We start from the raw sequence: 20239 nt of genomic DNA, 5'->3' as shown, positions 1-20239 counted from the left end.
ACTAGCTCTTTCTGTCATGTTTTGATAACACCAAGCAAACCTCAGAGGGAGCGGCTGTGCTTCCCACGGGTGTAAACTATCACAAGAAAAAAGTGAGAAGTACAGCTGGGAAGGATTAAGAGAACGTATCCTTCTGCAGAGGAGGTAAGTGGGGACCTTTAACAGTCCCGGGCAGGCTCTGTGCGAAACGCAAGACCCAACCCACTAAATTGGCATAGTCCTGCAAAATCCACAAAGGTTGGCCACCCTAAATGAGAATCGCTAAAAACAGGCCCTTTATCTGCAATGTCATGTAATGCTTGTATTTATCCATCGTAAACGTAACGAAATATCACCATAGAAAATAAATCACCCATTATCCAGTGTGGATAACAGTGCAGAATGAGACAGCTCTGGTGTGGCCATGTCTTGTGCACCCTCTCCTAAAAAAGCCATCTGCAGACCCTTCTTCCCAGGCTAACTATCGCCCTATATCACCCCATATATGGGCAAACTCAAGGAGAAGCTGGGTTTCCCCCAACTGACCCTCCACACCAAAATGGCTGCCTACCTCCATGACCACCTGTCCAGTTTCAGGGCATCCAGAGGCATGGAAACTGCTCTCCTGAACACCTGTGAAGACCTGCTTACAAACCTGGACTCAAACACTCCCTCTGTTCTGATCCTCCTCGATCTTTCTTCTGCCTTTGACACAGTCAACAACTACATCCTCATAAATGGTCTCCATGATACCCTAGCCATCACGGACAGGGCACTGGTGTGGCTGACCTCCTTCCTTTCAGACAGACTATCCCAAGTACAAATGGCTCCTTTTCTCTCCTCTACGTCACTCTCTACCTGTGGCGTCCCTTAGGGATCTATCCTATCGCCATGGCTCTACAACATCTACCTAGCCCTCTGGCCCACTTGATCCCCACCTTCTCCCCTCATTTCCAGTGTAATGCAGACTGCATCTCCCCTTTAAGCTGCCACCCTCTACCTACTCTCTTATACCTGACTGCCTGACTGATATTCAGGCTTGGTGCTCTGCCCATGATCTCTGCCTTAATGCCAGTAAGATGGAGATCCTTCTAATTGGGATGCCTTCTCCTTGTTTCCCCCCACTCTCTGGCCATCCTCCTTGATCCCCCTCCCCTCACCCACCTGTGAGGCAAAAAACCTTGGGATCATCTTTGACTCCTCTCTCTCTTTCTCTCCACACATCACAAAGAAGTACAACCTTTAACTTCACCTACTCAGAGGTATTCTAGCTTTCCTCACCTTCCCCCAGAAGCTCAACATCTCCAGAGCCCCGATTCTCTCTAGGCTGGACTACTGCAACAACCTCTTCCTCAATCTGCCTATTTCCTACCTTTGCCCCCTTCAACTAATCCAGAATAGGTCTGCAAGATTTACCCTTGGCCTCAAGCCTAGAGACCCCATCTCTCCAGCCTAAAATCTCTCCACTGGCTCCCAGTGACCGCAGGGATCAAATCCAAGACCCTTTACATCATCCACAAGGCTGTCTGGGGCCTGGGACCTCTCTACATCAAGCCTTTCCTCCCTAAATACCTCCCTGATAGAGTACTTCGGTCCTCCGTCTCCAAATCTCTGCAGATCAAACGTTTCTTCAAGCAGAGATTGGGAGGTAGGTCCCTCTCCTCGGCTGGTTCCTCCCTCTGGAACATCCTCCCTGCCCCTCTCAGACTTGAGATGGATCTTCTTAAGTTCTGGAATTTTTCAAGACTTTCCTTTTCTCCTCTTCCTTCCCTCTCCCCCTCCTGTGCTAAAGTACCTCTGCTGCTGCGACTTGGGCCTGGTCCCTTCAAAGTCATACAGGGGCCAGACCTCCCCCTACCAGTCCTCCCAGCATCCCTTGCCAGCACTTGCCCTCGGGCACCCTTCCCCAGACTAGCCATAACCTGGTTTACTGTTACGCTCACCTGGTTCCCACAGGGGCGTCGATCAGACCCGGACAGCTGCGGTCTCCGCCAACGTGATGCATAGTGAAGAGATGACAGTCTGGACTGGCCCACCTAATCTTGTCTGCTGGACTCGTAGAAGTATTCTCCTGCAAGTGGAGAAAGGGATTTAGCCACCCGTGGACTTTAGTGATGCCCCCCCCCAACTGTTGTTGTTTTCCCCACTAATCACCTCCGATATCCCCTCTTGGTAACCTCACCTTATGTTTTTAAATGATGAGCTCTCCATCTTGCATGGCATGCAGGGGCGCATAGATACCAGTTACTTCACTGGTTTGAAGGTACTGCAGGAGTTCCGGAGGAATATTGACTCCAGTGTCTATAAAGTTCAAAGAGTTCAATATGTCCGATGTTCACTCTTGTTCCATTCCCTCGTTAGGTTGCAGCTGGGTCCAAAAGAATATTGCCTGGAGGCAGCTGATGGTGTTCAGGTAAGAGTCTGTATTATAAAACACTGTCTGGTAAAAGTTGCATGAGTTTAACTTGCTGTTTTCTCTCCCTTTATAGGTGCGGCATAGAAAGATGCGGCAAATTAAAGGATAATACCTCGGTGGTAAAGCAGGTAAGCCTATGGTGGCAAAGAGATTGGGTTTGTCGGTTTTCTCGGCTCACCTTGTTATTCCTTTTGTTTTCCCCCCAGGTGCTGGGTTTCGACAAAGAAAATGATGGAGGCAGCGCCGAGTTGAAAGATGCGGTGGACTGGTGAGTGTAACGCGCGCGGCTGCTGACGAAGCGACGCGTGCTTAAATAATGTCCTTTCACGGCTCAGAGATGTGCTGGGTCCGGAATAAGGTAAGGAATCAAATAATGTCCGTGATCTAACCTCTTCTCCTTTCTTTTCCTTTTGTCTAGGCGCTCCGGATTCGAGGCGGGCGTGGCAGAAGACTGGATGCTGACTTGCAGACACGGTGAGCGTTGTGCTGCTGCATGCAGAATAACACGAAGCATGAGCTGCTGTTTGGGCGTGGTTTAAATAAGCCTGCAAAGTAGTCCCAGGTAAGAAGTTCTCCAGAACCACACCCGAGTAAAAAATAGTCCCTGTAATAAAATAGTCCCATCCAGGCCTCACGTTGGCTTGGACTCATTTGCAGAATGGTCTGCATAAGGTAAGTAAAGTCTATGAGCCTGGCACTTATGGCGACAGGACTGATTTCTATGATGAGCCTGGTGCCTAAGGCACCAGTACTGAATCCAAACAGCCCCCAGCCGGGGCTGTTGGGGTTTTAATGAGTATCTGGATGCCTGATCTCGGGGATGATGGACTCTATCGGATGCCCGGGGGTAGGCATCATGACAGCATTCCCCCCCAAGGCCCCTCCTAAAGTTGTTCTTCCCCTTGGCCCTGGCTTGTCTGGGAAGTCCCTATGGAATTTTTTTCACCAATCGAGGAGCATGAACGTGGTCACTAGGTTCCCATGACCTTTCTTCTGGTCCGTAACCCTTCCAGTCGATTAAATAAAAAAGTCTTGATTTAACCATTTTAGAGTCCAGGATGTTTTTTACCTCGAATTCAGGTTCTCCATCTATTAGGATGGGGTCAGGTGGTTTGGTTAATCTTGTCCCGGGTTGAACTGGTTTTAGAAGTGAAACATGAAAGATAGGATGAATCCGCATATTAGAGGGTAATTCTAATTTGACGGCCACCGGGTTGATAATGGCCTTAATGGTGTAAGGTCCCAAATATCTAGGATTAAAAGTCTGAGTTCCTTTCAGAGGTATATGTCTTGTAGCAAGCCAAACTTGGTCTCCGATTCGATATGGTGGGGTCTCACTTCTATGTTGATCAGCATTTTTCTTGTATTTCTATTTTGTTTGTTTCAAATGTTTTGTTGCCTCTTTAAAAGCTTGTGTAATAGTAGAATGCAGATGAGTTACTGACGGCATTTCAAAATGCTGGGGTGAACCGAGTTCTGAGGTTCGAGGATGATGTCCATATATGGTATAAAAGGGGCTTTGTCCAGTTCCTGAATGTACAGAGTTATTGTATGCGTAGGACAGCTTAGGGGCAACGTGCTCGCCTTGGAAGCAAGATGATACGGAGCAACACAGGTTCGATCCCCAGGTCCGCGCTTAGAAACCTCAGGGTATTAACTGTGCTATAAATAACCTATCATATCAAAGAAAGGGGTCGGTATGAGGACATATCATGAGGAGTGCCGGGGTTTCAGGAATAGTTGTTATAGCTTTGTGCATCGAGCCCGGGTGTTTACCCCAGCTCATAGCCTCCTTCCACACGTCCAGCAAGACGGGGGTTAGTGTCTTGTGGCACTCCTTATACAACTCAATACCTAAGCCATCTGATCCAGGGGCTTTCCCTGAAGCCAGGGCCTTAATAGCGTTAACTATTTCCTCCTAGGTAAAGGCAAATCCAGCGAGGATATAGCCTCAGGAGGGAGTACAGGGAGCCTGAGCCTGCGTAAATATTCAGATGTTTCCTCAGCTGTCCTCTCGTCACGACTGGAGTACAGTTCTGTGTAAAATTGTGAAAAGGCAGTGTTTATTTCTCCCCTTGGGACATCACCACACCATTTTTCCTTGGATACTAGAATAGGGTTGCAGTAGGTTTCCGCTTCCAACATGTTGGCCAAGGATTTTCCCGCCTTGTCACCTTCTCCGTACCTACGTGCCCTCACAGGGGCAGCCATATATTTGTTAGCGAGAATTCTCCAGAATGGCTAATTTCCCTTACCTACTGAGTCCCTCAGCAGCTTTGCTGGATTTCTAGGATTTCTTTTTTCAGCTGGTAAGAGTGTGAGCCTTTTTTCCGCACTCTTACATGTGTTTTGCTGTGTGTTGTACATTTATATGTGTTCATGGACTGCGGAGTCTCACCTACTCCATAGGCATCATCTTTTTACTGTGTGTCACACAGCACCTTTAGTGCAATGACACAGGGTTGTCTTTTTCAGACTTCCCACTCTGAACTCCATTTTCTGGGACTGACTGCTGTCTCCCAGAACATGTAAAGTTGCCGTTGACTTTATTAGTCTTTTTAAATCCACAGACCCAGCACAACCGATCTTCCAAAGAGTACTGGAAAGGGTTAATAGTTATCCCTTTTTGTCTGTGTCTCATGGAACATTATTTCGTTTCCCTTTCTTTAAGATTTGGCTGGTGGCAGTGGTATCTATAATTTATTTAGGCAAAGTTAGTAGCCTCGAACTTTAAACCCGCTGGACCCCTTTTATTTTATTTCGGTTCCGGCTGGGTTTATTCGCCATTTCTTTTTGTAAAGGTCTTTCTCGTGTTTTATTCTGTACGCCAAACCAGGTTTGGTTCCTTTGTTTGCCGTCCTTTGGTGGGATTCTGCACAGAAGCCCTCTTTGGGCACCTGAATGTCTGAGGGGGACAGGATGTGAGGGAGGGGTTTGAGACTCCAGGCCCAGGGTCTCCTTGGAGACCCATGTCGCACTCTGTATGATTGGCTGTGGTGACTGTCCCGCCAGGACAGCCACCCTCCTGTGTGATTGACAGCCAGGCTGTGTGAACGGGGGAGAACTGCATAAAAAGCAGATCTCTGGGACTTTAAGGCAGAGTCGCCACTGGATCGAGAGAACCGAAGAGAAGCTAACAGAAGAGGACCTCTATCACGACTGAACCTCCCGGTGAAGCCCTGCGGCGGGTCCGAATCTCCAAACTTCGACGACAGGGAAGATCTGCAAGGAATCTTCTCCCCTTGAGCTGGTGGGACCAACCAGTTGGCCAAACAGCAAGCCAGGCCTCCCTGCTCCGGTCGATTATGCTGTGCACAGCTACAGTCAACCGGATAGCCAGGAGGATCGGACCCTGCTTGGGTTTAAAGGAGCGCACCTTTTATTCATCGCTTTGCTCCGCTGCTGGTTTCTTCGTTGGCCAGTGCTGGATCCTGCAGTCTTCCACCTTCTTGCCAATCCAACAGTCGCTTTAGCAACCGTGAGCCTGCAGGAGCTGCCAGGATCGTCTGCCTCAGCTACAGCATTCTTCTGCTCTAAAGGTACTGTGCTAACCCGGTTGTTCGTTCTGTCTGACCGTGGTGAAAGTGTTTGAAATCTTTCGCCAATCCAAGGGCTTGTCCTTCTCTATTCTTTAAAGTAACCTTTCTTCCGACCAACTTCATTTCGAACTCTTAGCAAAGACTTAACTGCGAACTACTCTGAACTGTGTGATCCTCTGCAAAGACTCTGGTCCATTGACTTTGGCTCAGGCCCCTTGATTTGATTTGCCTTTTCTAGACTGCCCTGCTTATTCACTTGTTGGTGCTGCTTAATTCTTGTCTAACCTTGTCTTTCCCCAGGGCTGTCACAAGATGTGGTGAGGCCCGGGGCAAAACATTTGGTGAGGCCCCCTTTTGATGTTACGCACCGGGCCAGCGGCAGCACCTTCGCAAACAGGGGACTCGAGAAATCTCCCCTTGAGTTTGTGTGGAGGAACCCAAATATGGTTTATTACTACAACTACAGCAAAGTTAGATTTCTCTACTGAAGAAAGGTTTAATGCCAGACTAACCTTTGTATCATAGGCATAAACATATCCAGGATGGCATGAGCAGTGACAGATGGATGATGTACAGTGGAGGCTGGTGAATTTCGGAACTGAAGAGGCTTAAATGTGTGTGCCAATTATGCAGGATCGGCAGAGCACAGTGAGGGTGCCCAAACAAAACAAGGGTTATTTGAGGGGGTTTCTCACTCACAAGAAAATGTTTGAAACATCAGGTTACACTTATGCATTTTACAGCACTTTCTTTGTAAAATTGGGTAGAAATTCATACAGTTTGCAATTTGTTTTGTAAGGAAGCACATGGAACAACCCAATAGTTGCAAGGCACCAACCGTGCACAGGAACATTTTCCAATACATTTCCTGCCACCGTTACACACAACAAATGCTAGTATAAAGATATATTCATGCTGGTTGTTCCCATGTGGTCTGTGCAGGCTGCACCAATATATGCCATTATTATCATGTACGCCGTCCCAGCCTGTAAGCATGCCATGCCGCAGAAAGTATGTCCAGGCTGACTGTGAACCATAAGTGTTACTACTGGCTCGATTGGCCTAAATTCAATGTGGGCCAATTTAGCCAAGTAGTATGTTTGCTTTATCCTTGATGCACAGTCCTGTGCAACATGGGTAAAGCAAAACAAGCATTGGCAATCCTAACAGTTTGGGCTTTCATGTAGGCATGGTAAAGGCACTGCTGTATTGGTATTAACTGCCCGTTGATGGTAGCAGGTGCAAACTGGTTTGAGTACCTGAGCATCTAATAGCAGTGCTGGCAAATGCCTAATATGTATGCACAAGCCAAAACTGTTGGCTTTGCCAATGTTTGTTTTGAACATGACTTCAGTGAAAGACACGTAGGGTGCCACACCACTGAGCGGATCAGGCTCTAGCCCTCTCCCGAAATGTTGGGTTTTGTTGACTCGACCTGGCTACTTGGGCGGAGCCAGCACATGGCTATGGAGGGCTGAAGCCCTCCCACTTTGAGGCAGAAGGCCTCTCTCAAAGTGTCGCCAGCCCGTATCTCTCGTTATGGAGCGGCAGCAGCATCAAACATGCAGAGTACAAATGCCTATCCATGCGATATCAACAGCCTCACTTTGATAAGGCCAAAGTCTTAACTTCTGGTCTCAGCTTTTAGATGGCCCACCTCTCCAGAGATTAGCATAGCATTATGAAAGTAAAGAGCCTCTGAATTTGGGTGAAAGGTACGACTAGTGGCCAAAGGCAAGGTGAGCTAGCTATTCAGCTTCCTAGCTGAGCTCAGGGCGTTGGGAGGGAAGTGGGAGCAGGGCTGGTTGATGAAGTGTCAGGGCTGGTGGGGGCCCCTTTCTTTGCGATGTGTGTGGGGCCTTACAGATTGGAAAAATAGCCCAAGGCACCTGTGGAGTGCTTACATAAATATTTAAGTCAAAATAATACAGTGAGGTGGTTAAAAGCTGCAGATTATTAGTAGGTGTCTGTGTCATAAGACTGCCAACATGGGGGCAGCGGCTGGGGGGCCCATTTCAACTGCAAAAGCTGAAAGACCCAGACACCATCCCTCAGTGGGGAGACCGACAGCGCAATGGGTTTATTGGCCCCGCATTGGCCTCACTCACTATCCGCTTTCAAAACTGACATCCAGCCCCTGCCGGGCTGACCAACAGAGCTGTGGCCAGACGGAACAAGACACAGACATTAAACAGGGCCTGGGCTTCGCTGTCAAAAGGCCCTGAAATTACTAACGTAAAACATTTCACTGTTAGCACCTGCATTCAAAAACATACATTTTTAGGTAATTGAAATTGTGATGTGGGGTTAGCACTTGCATGCGAGGGGAGTGATTGGAAGGGAAGTGGTAACATGAGACATCTCATTCTCACAGCAGGCCTTAAGTGTGACGTTTCAGAAATGAGGGTGTGAGTTAACTGCTTGTAACATTGAAGCTTCATCAGAATAGTCTCATTCTTCGAATGTGGAAAGATATTAGATGTGCCCACACAAGTAAGTCTGCCCCTCCCCCACAGGCTCTGAAGTTAGCGTCCCTCCCAGCATTTGACGTGTTAGTCCCACTCCGTCGCCCCCCTGAAAATTTAGCCTAGGAGCACCTCTGATGCCATGACCCCACCCCTTAATTAAAAGGCCCGCAGGTCTGCTAAATTTAGGGGTGGGGGCTGGCGCACACACTCACATACAACACTTTCACCCATGCATTCATCCACCAGTCACACAACTGTTTAGCATGTCATAAATAAACAGACCCTAACTTGGCATGGTCACAAACTAGAACATTGAACTTCTGTTTGTTACTGCCCTGTAATCTTGAAGTTGTCTTTCCATGCAGAGCAAAACCAGACAAAGGTATATCTCAAGCAGTGTGCTGTGTGCACATTCCATTATTTGTCATTCATGTACTGTCTCTTTACACCACCCTGCTCCCCTCCTGGGGGTTTAGCCTTGTGTGCTGTGTGCACATTCCATTATTGTCATTCATGTACCGTCTATTTACACCACCCTGCTCCCCTCCTGGCGGTTTAGCCTTGTGTGCTGTGTGCACATTCCATTATTTGTCATTCATGTACTGTCTCTTTACACCACCCTGCTCCCCTCCTGGGGGTTTAGCCTTGTGTGCTGTGTGCACATTCCATTATTGTCATTCATGTACCGTCTATTTACACCACCCTGCTCCCCTCCTGGCGGTTTAGCCTTGTGTGCTGTGTGCACATTCCATTATTTGTCATTCATGTACTGTCTCTTTACACCACCCTGCTCCCCTCCTGGGGGTTCAGCCTTGTGTACTGTGTGCACATTCCATTATTTGGCATTCATGTACTGTCTCTTTACACCACCCTGCTCCCCTCCTGGGGGTTCAGCCTTGTGTGCTGTGTGCACATTCCATTATTTGGCATTCATGTACTGTCTCTTTACACCACCCTGCTTCCCTCCTGGCGGTTTAGCCTTGTGTGCTGTGTGCACATTCCATTATTTGTCATTCATGTACCGTCTCTTTACACCACCCTGCTCCCCTCCTGGCGGTTTAGCCTTGTGTGCTGTGTGCATATTCCATTATTGTCATTCATGTACCGTCTCTTTACACCACCCTGCTCCCCTCCTGGCGGTTCAGCCTTGTGTGCTGTGGCAAGTTCGCCACGAGGAGAGTCAGGTGGGCTGCCACTCGTAACATACCTTGAATACTGTGGCAGAAAGGAATGTTGATGGAGGGGCTGGGGGTTGTGTAGTGCAGCCAAAATATAGACTGCAGTTCTCTTTTGACCATTTGCTTGTTAACGTTGTTTCCTCCATTTGTTTTGCGAGTATGGTCCTGTAAAGGATTTGGAATAAAAATGGGGAAGTTGATGAAAGTGAGAGGAATTGTTTAATCACTTGTCCATGGAGAGCCGCCAGTATGGCAGCAAGTAATATCAAAGAGCCAGTGGCGACCAGCGTTTCCAGACTAGAGTGGAAGTCGTTAGAAGGAGACGACAATTTGAAATGTGTTGACTCGGGCTAGGAATGTTGACTGCACTCAGTGAGAGATCCAACAGAGTCGCAACAGAGCCGTCTAGCAGAAAGGTGACTGCTATGAGATTTGTGTGAAGTGCAGGTTGGGGGAACTGGGCAAGCCAGCTGCTAGTTGGAGTGACCCCTGGAAGTTGTCTATGGTGGACTCCTGCAAGCCCCTCCCTCACACTAAGCTAATGTATAGAGATACCCCAATGACGGTCATAGACCAAGAGCCAGAAGACACTGAAGGTTTGCGCATTTGTGCTGGTCTGCAGGCTGCAGCACCATCAGAACAGTAGGAGGCTTGGTGCATACCCACAAACCTGCTCACCAAAGGTTGCAGTGGATTGGGGAATTGGAGGAGCCACGACTGCATATGTGAGTGCCAGTACTAGGGTGCCAATTATCAGACACAGGGAGCCAGCTTGTGCCAGTAGCGACTTTTAAGACCTTAGTCAGCAGCCTCCTTCTCAATTAAGCGCATTGCATCCAAAGGAAGGCACAGCACAAGAGAATTGGGGGGGGGGGGACTAATAGCTAGCCAACACATTCCAGGCAATATTGGGGCAATTGGAGCCATCTAAAGAGTATAAAGAGACGGTACATGTTGGAGCTAGTGAGGAGGTACAGTTTTAGAGAGGTGGTGGAGCAGAAGGGGGGCAGTTCAGAGTACTGTGGCTCCCTGCGTACCATTGGTTGGGGAGGAAGGAGAGCATGTTGCCAAAAGCCTACTGTGGGGGCTCTAGCCCAGTTCCTGGCCAGAGAGGGAGCTAAAGGAGAGGGGAACTGTTTGCAAGCATACTGGATGCCAATCACTAGAGCCTGGCTGGAGTTGGAGCACATACAGCAGCAGCTGCGGATGACAACTGTTGGCTATTGGGGGAAAATACCTCGTCTGAAAATCTCCTCAGTGGAGTGGGAGAAATTACTACTGCTAATCATTTTGGGTATACTCTAAGGCAAGGAATAACAAAATGAGTACTCGCTGAAAGGTGTGTGCTGTGTCTACATTCCAGAATCCTAAGAAGGTGGACCTGAAACCTGAAGGTCATAACATCTGCATCGAAAAGCAAACTGAGGAGAAGTCAAGAAAGCAAGCTATGCACTAAGCAACCTGGAGCTGAGCAGAAGATGGACAGCAGAGGGGTATCCCCGAGGAGAAGTCAGGAAAGCAAGCTGTGCACTAAGCAACCTGTAACTGAGCAGAAGATAGACACCAGAGGGGTATCCCTGGGGAGAAGTCAAAGCAAGCTCTGCACTAAGCAACCTGGAACTGAACAGAAGATGGGCACCAGAGGGGTATCCCTGGGGAGAAGTCAAGAAAGCAAGCTATGCACTAAGCAACCTGGAACTGAACAGAAGATGGGCAGCAGGGGCGTATCCCTGGGGAGAAGTCAAGAAAGCAAGCTGTGCACTAAGCAACATGGAACTGAGCAGAAGATGGACAGCAGAGGGGTCCCTGAGGAGAAGTCAGGAAAGCAAGCTGTGCACTAAGCAACCTGTAACTGAGCAGAAGATGGACACCAGAGTGGTATCCCTGGGGAGAAGTCAGGAAAGCAAGCTGTGCACTAAGCCACCTGTAACTGAGCAGAAGATGGACAGCAATTGGGTATCCCTGGGGAGAAGTCAGGAAAGCAAGCTGTGCACTCAGCAACCTGTAAGTGAGCAGAAGATGGGCAGCAGAGGGGTATATCCCTGGGGAGAATTCAAGAAAGAAAGCTGTGCCCTAAGCAACCTGTAACTGAGCAGAAGATGGACAGCAGGGAGGTATATCCGTAGGGAGAAGTCAAGAAAGCAAGCTGTGCACTAAGCCACCTGTAACTGAGCAGAAGATGAACAGTCGAGTGGTATCCCTGGGGAGAAGTCAAGAAAGCAAGCTGTGCACTAAGCCACCTGTAAATAAGCAGAAGATGGGCAGCAGGGGCGTATCCCTGGGGAGAAGTCAGGAAAGCAAGCTGTGCACTAAGCCACCTGTAATTAAGCAGAAGATGGGCAGCAGGGGCGTATCCCTGGGGAGAAGTCAGGAAAGCAAGCTGTGCACTAAGCAACTTGTAACTGAGCAGAAGATGGACACCAGTGGGGAATCCCTGGGAAGAAGTCAGGAAAGCAAGCGGTGCACTAAGCAACCTGTAACTGAGCAGAAGATGGACAGCAGAGGGGTATCCCTGGGGAAAAGTCATGAAAGCAAGCTATGCACTAAGCAACCTGTAACTGAGCAGAAGATGGACAGCAGAGGGGTATTCCTGGGGAGAAGTCAAGAAAGCAAGCTGTGCACTAAGCCACCTGTAACTGAGCAGAAGATGGGCAGCAGGGGCGTATCCCTAGGGAGAAGTCAAGAAAGCAAGCTGTGCATTAAGCCACTTGTAACTGAGCAGAAGATGGACAGCAATTGGGTATCCCTGGGGAGAAGTCAGGAAAGCAAGCTGTGCCCTAAGCAACCTGGAACTGAGCAGATGATGGACAGCAGAGGGGTAGATCCCTGGGGAGAAGTCAAGAAAGCAAGCTGTGCACTAAGCAACATGGAACTGAGCAGAAGATGGGCAGCAGAGGGGTACCCCTGGGGAGAAGTCAAGAAAGCAAGCTGTGCACTAAGCAACCTGTAACTGGGCAGAAGATGGACACCCAAGGGGTATCCCTGGGGAGAAGTCAAAGCAAGCTCTGCACTAAGCAACCTGTAACTGAGCAGAAGATGGACAACAGGGGCGTATCCCTGGGGAGAAGTGAAGAAAGCAAGCTGTGCATTAAGCCCCTTGTAACTGAGCAGAAGATGGACAGCAATTGGGTATCCCTGGGGAGAAGTCAGGAAAGCAAGCTCTGCACTGTGCAACCTGTAACTGAGTAGAAGATGGACACCAGTGGGGTATCCCTGGGGAGAAGTCAGGAAAGCAAGCTGTGCACTAAGCAACCTGTAAGTGAGCAGAAGATGGACACCAGAGGGGTATCCCTGGGGAGAAGTCAGGAAAGAAAGCTGTGCACTAAGCAACCTGTAACTGAGCAGAAGATGGACAGCAGAGGGGTATCCCTGGTGAGAATTCAAGAAAGCAAGCTGTGCACTAAGCCACTTGTAAGTGAGCAGAAGATGGACAGCAGAGGGGTATTCCTGAGGAGAAGTCAAGAAAGCAAGCTGTGCATTAAGCCACTTGTAACTGAGCAGAAGATGGATAGCAATTGGGTATCCCTGGGGAGAAGTCAGGAAAGCAAGCTGTGCACTAAGCAACCTGCAACTGAGCAGAAGATGGACACCAGAGGGGTATTCCTGGGGGGAAGTCAGGAAAGCAAGCTGTGTACTAAGCAACCTGGAACTGAGCAGAAGATGGGCAGCCGAGAGGTATTCCTGGGGCGAAGTCAGTAAAGCAAGCTGTGCACTAAGCAACCTGTATCTGAGCAGAAGATGGACACCAGAGGGGTATTCCTGGGGAGAAGTCAAGAAAGCAAGCTGTGCACTAAGCAACATGTAACTGGGCAGAAGATGGACAGCAGAGGGGTATCCCTGGGGAGAAGTCAAGAAAGCAAGCTGTGCACTAGGCAACATGTAACTGGGCAGAAGATGGGAAGCAGATGGGCATTCCTGGGTAGAAGTCAAGAAAGCAAGCTGTGCACTAAGCAATCTCTAACTGTGCAGAAGATGGACACCAGAGGGGTATCCCTGGGGAGAAGTCAGGAAAGCAAGCTGTTCACTAAGCAACCTGTAACTGAGCAGAAGATGGACAGCAGGGAGGTATATCCCTTGGGAGAATTCATGAAAGCTAGCTGTGCACTAAGCAACATGTAACTGGCCAGAAGATGGACAGCAGAGGGGTATCCCTGGGGAGAAGTCAAGAAAGCAAGCTGTGCACTAAGAAACATGTAAATGGGCAGAAGATGGACACCAGAGGGGTATCCCTGTGGAGAAGCCAAGAAAGCAAGCTGTGCACTAAGCAACCTGTAACTGGGCAGAAGATGGGAAGCAGATGGGTATATTCCTGGGAGAATTCAAAGCAAGCTGTACCCTAAGAACCCTGTAACTGTGCAGAAGATGGACACCAGAGGGTTATCCCTGGGGAGAAGTCATGAAAGCAAGCTATGCACTAAGCAACCTGTAACTGAGCAGAAGATGGACAGCAGAGGGGTATTCCTGGGGAGAAGTCAAGAAAGCAAGCTGTGCACTAAGCCACCTGTAACTGAGCAGAAGATGGGCAGCAGGGGCGTATCCCTCGGGAGACGTCAAGAAAGCAAGCTGTGCATTAAGCCACTTGTAACTGAGCAGAAGATGGACAGCAATTGGGTATCCCTGGGGAGAAGTCAGGAAAGCAAGCTGTGCCCTAAGCAACCTGGAACTGAGCAGATGATGGACAGCAGAGGGGTAGATCCCTGGGGAGAAGTCAAGAAAGCAAGCTGTGCACTAAGCAACATGGAACTGAGCAGAAGATGGGCAGCAGAGGGGTACCCCTGGGGAGAAGTCAAGAAAGCAAGCTGTGCACTAAGCAACCTGTAACTGGGCAGAAGATGGACACCCAAGGGGTATCCCTGGGGAGAAGTCAAAGCAAGCTCTGCACTAAGCAACCTGTAACTGAGCAGAAGATGGGCAACAGGGGCGTATCCCTGGGCAGAAGTGAAGAAAGCAAGCTGTGCATTAAGCCCCTTGTAACTGAGCAGAAGATGGACAGCAATTGGGTATCCCTGGGGAGAAGTCAGGAAAGCAAGCTCTGCACTGTGCAACCTGTAACTGAGTAGAAGATGGACACCAGTGGGGTATCCCTGGGGAGAAGTCAGGAAAGCAAGCTGTGCACTAAGCAACCTGTTAGTGAGCAGAAGATGGACACCAGAGGGGTATCCCTGGGGAGAAGTTAGGAAAGCAAGCTGTGCACTAAGCAACCTGTAACTGAGCAGAAGATGGACAGCAGAGGGGTATCCCTGGGGAGAATTCAAGAAAGCAAGCTGTGCACTAAGCCACTTGTAAGTGAGCAGAAGATGGACAGCAGAGGGGTATTCCTGAGGAGAAGTCAAGAAAGCAAGCTGTGCATTAAGCCACTTGTAACTGAGCAGAAGATGGATAGCAATTGGGTATCGCTGGGGAGAAGTTAGGAAAGCAAGCTGTGCACTAAGCAACCTGCAACTGAGCAGAAGATGGACACCAGAGGGGTATTCCTGGGGGGAAGTCAGGAAAGCAAGCTGTGTACTAAGCAACCTGGAACTGAGCAGAAGATGGGCAGCCGAGAGGTATTCCTGGGGCGAAGTCAGTAAAGCAAGCTGTGCACTAAGCAACCTGTATCTGAGCAGAAGATGGACACCAGAGGGGTATTCCTGGGGAGAAGTCAAGAAAGCAAGCTGTGCACTAAGCAACATGTAACTGGGCAGAAGATGGACAGCAGAGGGGTATCCCTGGGGAGAAGTCAAGAAAGCAAGCTGTGCACTAGGCAACATGTAACTGGGCAGAAGATGGGAGGCAGATGGGCATTCCTGGGTAGAAGTCAAGAAAGCAAGCTGTGCACTAAGCAATCTCTAACTGTGCAGAAGATGGACACCAGAGGGGTATCCCTGGGGAGAAGTCAGGAAAGCAAGCTGTTCACTAAGCAACCTGTAACTGAGCAGAAGATGGACAGCAGGGAGGTATATCCCTTGGGAGAATTCATGAAAGCTAGCTGTGCACTAAGCAACATGTAACTGGCCAGAAGATGGACAGCAGAGGGGTATCCCTGGGGAGAAGTCAAGAAAGCAAGCTGTGCACTAAGAAACATGTAAATGGGCAGAATATGGACACCAGAGGGGTATCCCTGTGGAGAAGCCAAGAAAGCAAGCTGTGCACTAAGCAACCTGTAACTGGGCAGAAGATGGGAAGCAGATGGGTATATTCCTGGGAGAATTCAAAGCAAGCTGTACCCTAAGAACCCTGTAACTGTGCAGAAGATGGACACCAGAGGGTTATCCCTGGGGAGAAGTCAGGAAAGCAAGCTGTGCACTAAGCAACCTGTAACTGAGCAGAAGATGTACAGAAGATGGGTATATGCCTGGGGAGAATTCAAGAAAGCAAGCTATGCACAAAGCAACCTGTAACTGAGCAGAAGATGGACACCAGAGGGGTATCCCTGTGGAGAAGTCAAGAAAGCAAGCTGTGCCATAAGCAACCTGGAGCTCAGCAGAAGATGGGCAGCCGAGGGGTATATCCCTGGGGAGAATTCAAGAAAGCAAGCTGTGCACTAAGCAACCTGTAACTGAGCAGAAGATGGGCAGCAGAAGGGTGTCCCTGGGGATAGGTCAAAGCAAGCTGTGCACTAAGCAACTTGGAACTGAGCAGAAGATGGGTATCCCTGGGGAGAAGTCAGGAAAGCAAGCTGTGCTCTAAGCAACGTGTAACTGAGCAGAAGATGGACAGCAATTGGGTATCCCTGGGGAGAAGTCAGGATAACAAGCTGTGCACTAAGCAACCTGTAACTGAGCAGAAGATGGACACCAGAGGGGTATCCCTGGGGGGAAATCAGGAACGCAAGCTGTGCACTAAGCAACCTGTAACTGAGCAGAAGGTGGACACCAGAGGGGTATCCCCTTGGAGAAGTCAGGAAAGCAAGCTGTGCACTAAGCAACCTGTAACTGAGCAGAGGATGGACAGCAGACTGGTATCCCTGGGGAGAACTCAAGAAAGCAAGCTGTGCACTAAGCAACCTGTAACTGAGCAGAAGATGGAAAGCAATTGGCTATCCCTTGGGAGAAGTCAGGAAAGCAAGCTGTGCACTAAGCAACCTGTAACTGAGCAGAAGATGGAAAGCAATTGGCTATCTCTTGGGAGAAGTCAGGAAAGCAAGCTGTGCACTAAGCAACCTGTAACTGAGCAGAGGATGGACAGCAGACTGGTATCCCTGGGGAGAACTCAAGAAAGCAAGCTGTGCATTAAGCCACTTGTAACTGAGCAGAAGATGGACACCAGAGGGGTATCCCTGGGGAGAAGTCAGGAAAGCAAGCTGTGCACTCAGCAACCTGTAAGTGAGCAGAAGATGGACACCAGAGGGGTAACCCTGGGGAGAAGTCAGGAAAGCCAGCTGTGCACTAAGCAACCTGTAACTGAGCCGAAGATGGACACCAGAGGGGTAATCCTGGGGAGAAGTCAGGAAAGCAAGCTGCTCACTCAGCAACCTGTAACTGAGCAGAAGATGGACAGCAGAGGGGTATTCCTGGGGTGAAGTTAGTAAAGCAAGATGTGCACTAAGCAACATGGAACTGAGCAGAAGATGGACAGCAGAGGGGTATTCCTGGGAACAAGTCAAGAAAGCAAGCTGTGCACTAAGCAACCTGTAACTGGGCAGAAGATGGGAAGCATATGGGTATTCCTGGGGAGAAGTCAAAGCAAGCTATACCCTAAGCAACCTGTAACTGTGCATAAGATGGACAGCAAAGGGGTAACCCTGGGGAGAAGTCAGGAAAGCAAGCTGTGCACTCAGCAACCTGTAACTGAGCAGAAGATGGACAGCAGAGGGGTATTCCTGGGGAGAAGTCAGGAAAGGAAGCTGTGCACTAAGTAACCTGTAACTGAGCAGAAGATGGACAGCAGAGGGGTATTCCTGGGGAGAAGTCAAGAAAGCAAGCTGTGCACTAAGTAACCTGTAACTGAGCAGAAGATGGACAGCAAAGGGGTAACCCTGGGGAGAAGTCAGGAAAGCAAGCTGTGCACTCAGCAACCTGTAACTGAGCAGAAGATGGACAGCAGAGGGGTATTCCTGGGGAGAAGTCAGGAAAGGAAGCTTTGCACTAAGTGACCTGTAACTGATCAGAAGATGGACAGCAGAGGGGTATTCCTGGGGAGAAGTCAAGAAAGCAAGCTGTGCACTAAGTAACCTGTAACTGAGCGAAGATGGACAGCAAAGGGGTAACCCTGGGGAGAAGTCAGGAAAGCAAGCTGTGCACTAAGCAACCTGTAACTGAGCCGAATATGGGTAGCAGGGCTTACATCCCTGGGGAGAAGTCAAGAAAGCAAGCTATGCACTAAGCAACCTGTAACTGAGCTGAATATGGGTAGCAGGGGTTACATCCCTGGGGAGAAGTCAAGAAAGCAAGCTGTGCACTAAGCAACCTGTAACTGAGCAGAAGATGGACACCAGAGGGGTATATCCCTGGGGAGAATTCAAGAAAACAGGCTTTGCACTAAGCAACCTGTAACTGAGCAGACGATGGACAGCAGAGGGTATTCCTGGGGAGAAGTCAAGAAAGCAAGCTGTGCACTAAGCCACCTGTAATTGAGCAGAAGATGGGCAGCAGGGAGGTATATCCCTTGGGAGAATTCATGAAAGCTAGCTGTGCACTAAGCAACATGTAACTGGCCAGAAGAAGGACAGCAGAGGGGTATCCCTGGGGAGAAGTCAAGAAAGCAAGCTGTGCACTAAGAAACATGTACATGGGCAGAAGATGGACACCAGAGGGATATCCATGGGGAGAAGTCAAGAAAGCAAGCTGTGCACTAAGCAACCTGTAAGTGAGCAGAAGATGGACACCAGGGGGGTATCCCTGGGGAGAAGTCAGGAAAGCAAGCTGTGCACTAAGCAACATGTAACTGGCCAGAAGATGGACAGCAGAGGGGTATCCCTGTGGAGAAGCCAAGAAAGCAAGCTGTGCACTAAGCAACCTGTAACTGGGCAGAAGATGGGAAGCAGATGGGTATATTCCTGGGAGAATTCAAAGCAAGCTGTACCCTAAGAACCCTGTAACTGCGCAGAAGATGGACACCAGAGGGTTATCCCTGGGGAGAAGTCAGGAAAGCAAGCTGTGCACTAAGCAACCTGTAACTGAGCAGAAGATGTACAGAAGATGGGTATATGCCTGGGGAGAATTCAAGAAAGCAAGCTATGCACTAAGCAACCTGTAACTGAGCAGAAGATGGATACCAGAGGGGTATCCCTGCGGAGAAGTCAAGAAAGCAAGCTGTGCCATAAGCAACCTGGAGCTCAGCAGAAGATGGGCAGCCGAGGGGTATATCCCTGGGGAGAATTCAAGAAAGCAAGCTGTGCACTAAGCAACCTGTAACTGAGCAGAAGATGGGCAGCAGAAGGGTATCCCTGGGGATAAGTCAAAGCAAGCTGTGCACTAAGCAACTTGGAACTGAGCAGAAGATGGGTATCCCTGGGGAGAAGTCAGGAAAGCAAGCTGTGCTCTAAGCAACGTGTAACTGAGCAGAAGATGGACAGCAATTGGGTATCCCTGGGGAGAAGTCAGGATAACAAGCTGTGCACTAAGCAACCTGTAACTGAGCAGAAGATGGACACCAGAGGGGTATCCCTGGGGGGAAATCAGGAACGCAAGCTGTGCACTAAGCAACCTGTAACTGAGCAGAAGATGGACACCAGAGGTGTATCCCCTTGGAGAAGTCAGGAAAGCAAGCTGTGCACTAAGCAACCTGTAACTGAGCAGAGGATGGACAGCAGACTGGTATCCCTGGGGAGAACTCAAGAAAGCAAGCTGTGCACTAAGCAACCTGTAACTGAGCAGAAGATGGAAAGCAATTGGCTATCCCTTGGGAGAAGTCAGGAAAGCAAGCTGTGCATTAAGCCACTTGTAACTGAGCAGAAGATGGACACCAGAGGGGTATCCCTGGGGAGAAGTCAGGAAAGCAAGCTGTGCACTCAGCAACCTGTAAGTGAGCAGAAGATGGACACCAGAGGGGTAACCCTGGGGAGAAGTCAGGAAAGCAAGCTGTGCACTAAGCAACCTGTAACTGAGCCGAAGATGGACACCAGAGGGGTAACCCTGGGGAGAAGTCAGGAAAGCAAGCTGTGCACTCAGCAACCTGTAACTAAGCAGAAGATGGACAGCAGAGGGGTATTCCTGGGGTGAAGTTAGTAAAGCAAGATGTGCACTAATCAACATGGAACTGAGCAGAAGATGGACAGCAGAGGGGTATTCCTGGGAACAAGTCACGAAAGCAAGCTGTGCACTAAGCAACCTGTAACTGGGCAGAAGATGGGAAGCATATGGGTATTCCTGGGGAGAAGTCAAAGCAAGCTATACCCTAAGCAACCTGTAACTGTGCAGAAGATGGACAGCAAAGGGGTAACCCTGGGGAGAAGTCAGGAAAGCAAGCTGTGCACTCAGCAACCTGTAACTGAGCAGAAGATGGACAGCAGAGGGGTATTCCTGGGGAGAAGTCAGGAAAGGAAGCTGTGCACTAAGTAACCTGTAACTGAGCAGAAGATGGACAGCAGAGGGGTATTCCTGGGGAGAAGTCAAGAAAGCAAGCTGTGCACTAAGTAACCTGTAACTGAGCAGAAGATGGACAGCAAAGGGGTAACCCTGGGGAGAAGTCAGGAAAGCAAGCTGTGCACTCAGCAACCTGTAACTGAGCAGAAGATGG

General features: G+C 49.4%; 1 protein-coding gene across 1 annotated transcript in view; it reads right to left on the bottom strand.

The window, feature by feature from the left end:
• The window catches only part of LOC138502974 (zinc finger protein 300-like), a 669426-nt gene that overhangs the window by 150768 nt on the left and 498419 nt on the right, over window positions 1–20239 (bottom strand). The window contains exon 3 of the mRNA XM_069622382.1: window positions 1396–1402. Coding sequence (XP_069478483.1) covers window positions 1396–1402 — 7 coding nt within the window. The remainder of the gene's footprint in view (window positions 1–1395; window positions 1403–20239) is intronic.

Source organism: Ambystoma mexicanum, chromosome 11 (assembly GCF_040938575.1).
Source record: "Ambystoma mexicanum isolate Mex_15411 chromosome 11, UKY_AmexF1_1, whole genome shotgun sequence".
Taxonomy (NCBI): Eukaryota; Metazoa; Chordata; class Amphibia; order Caudata; family Ambystomatidae; genus Ambystoma; species Ambystoma mexicanum.
The sequence above is the reverse complement of the archived record's forward strand: the minus strand, read 5'-3'. Positions and strand labels throughout refer to the sequence as shown.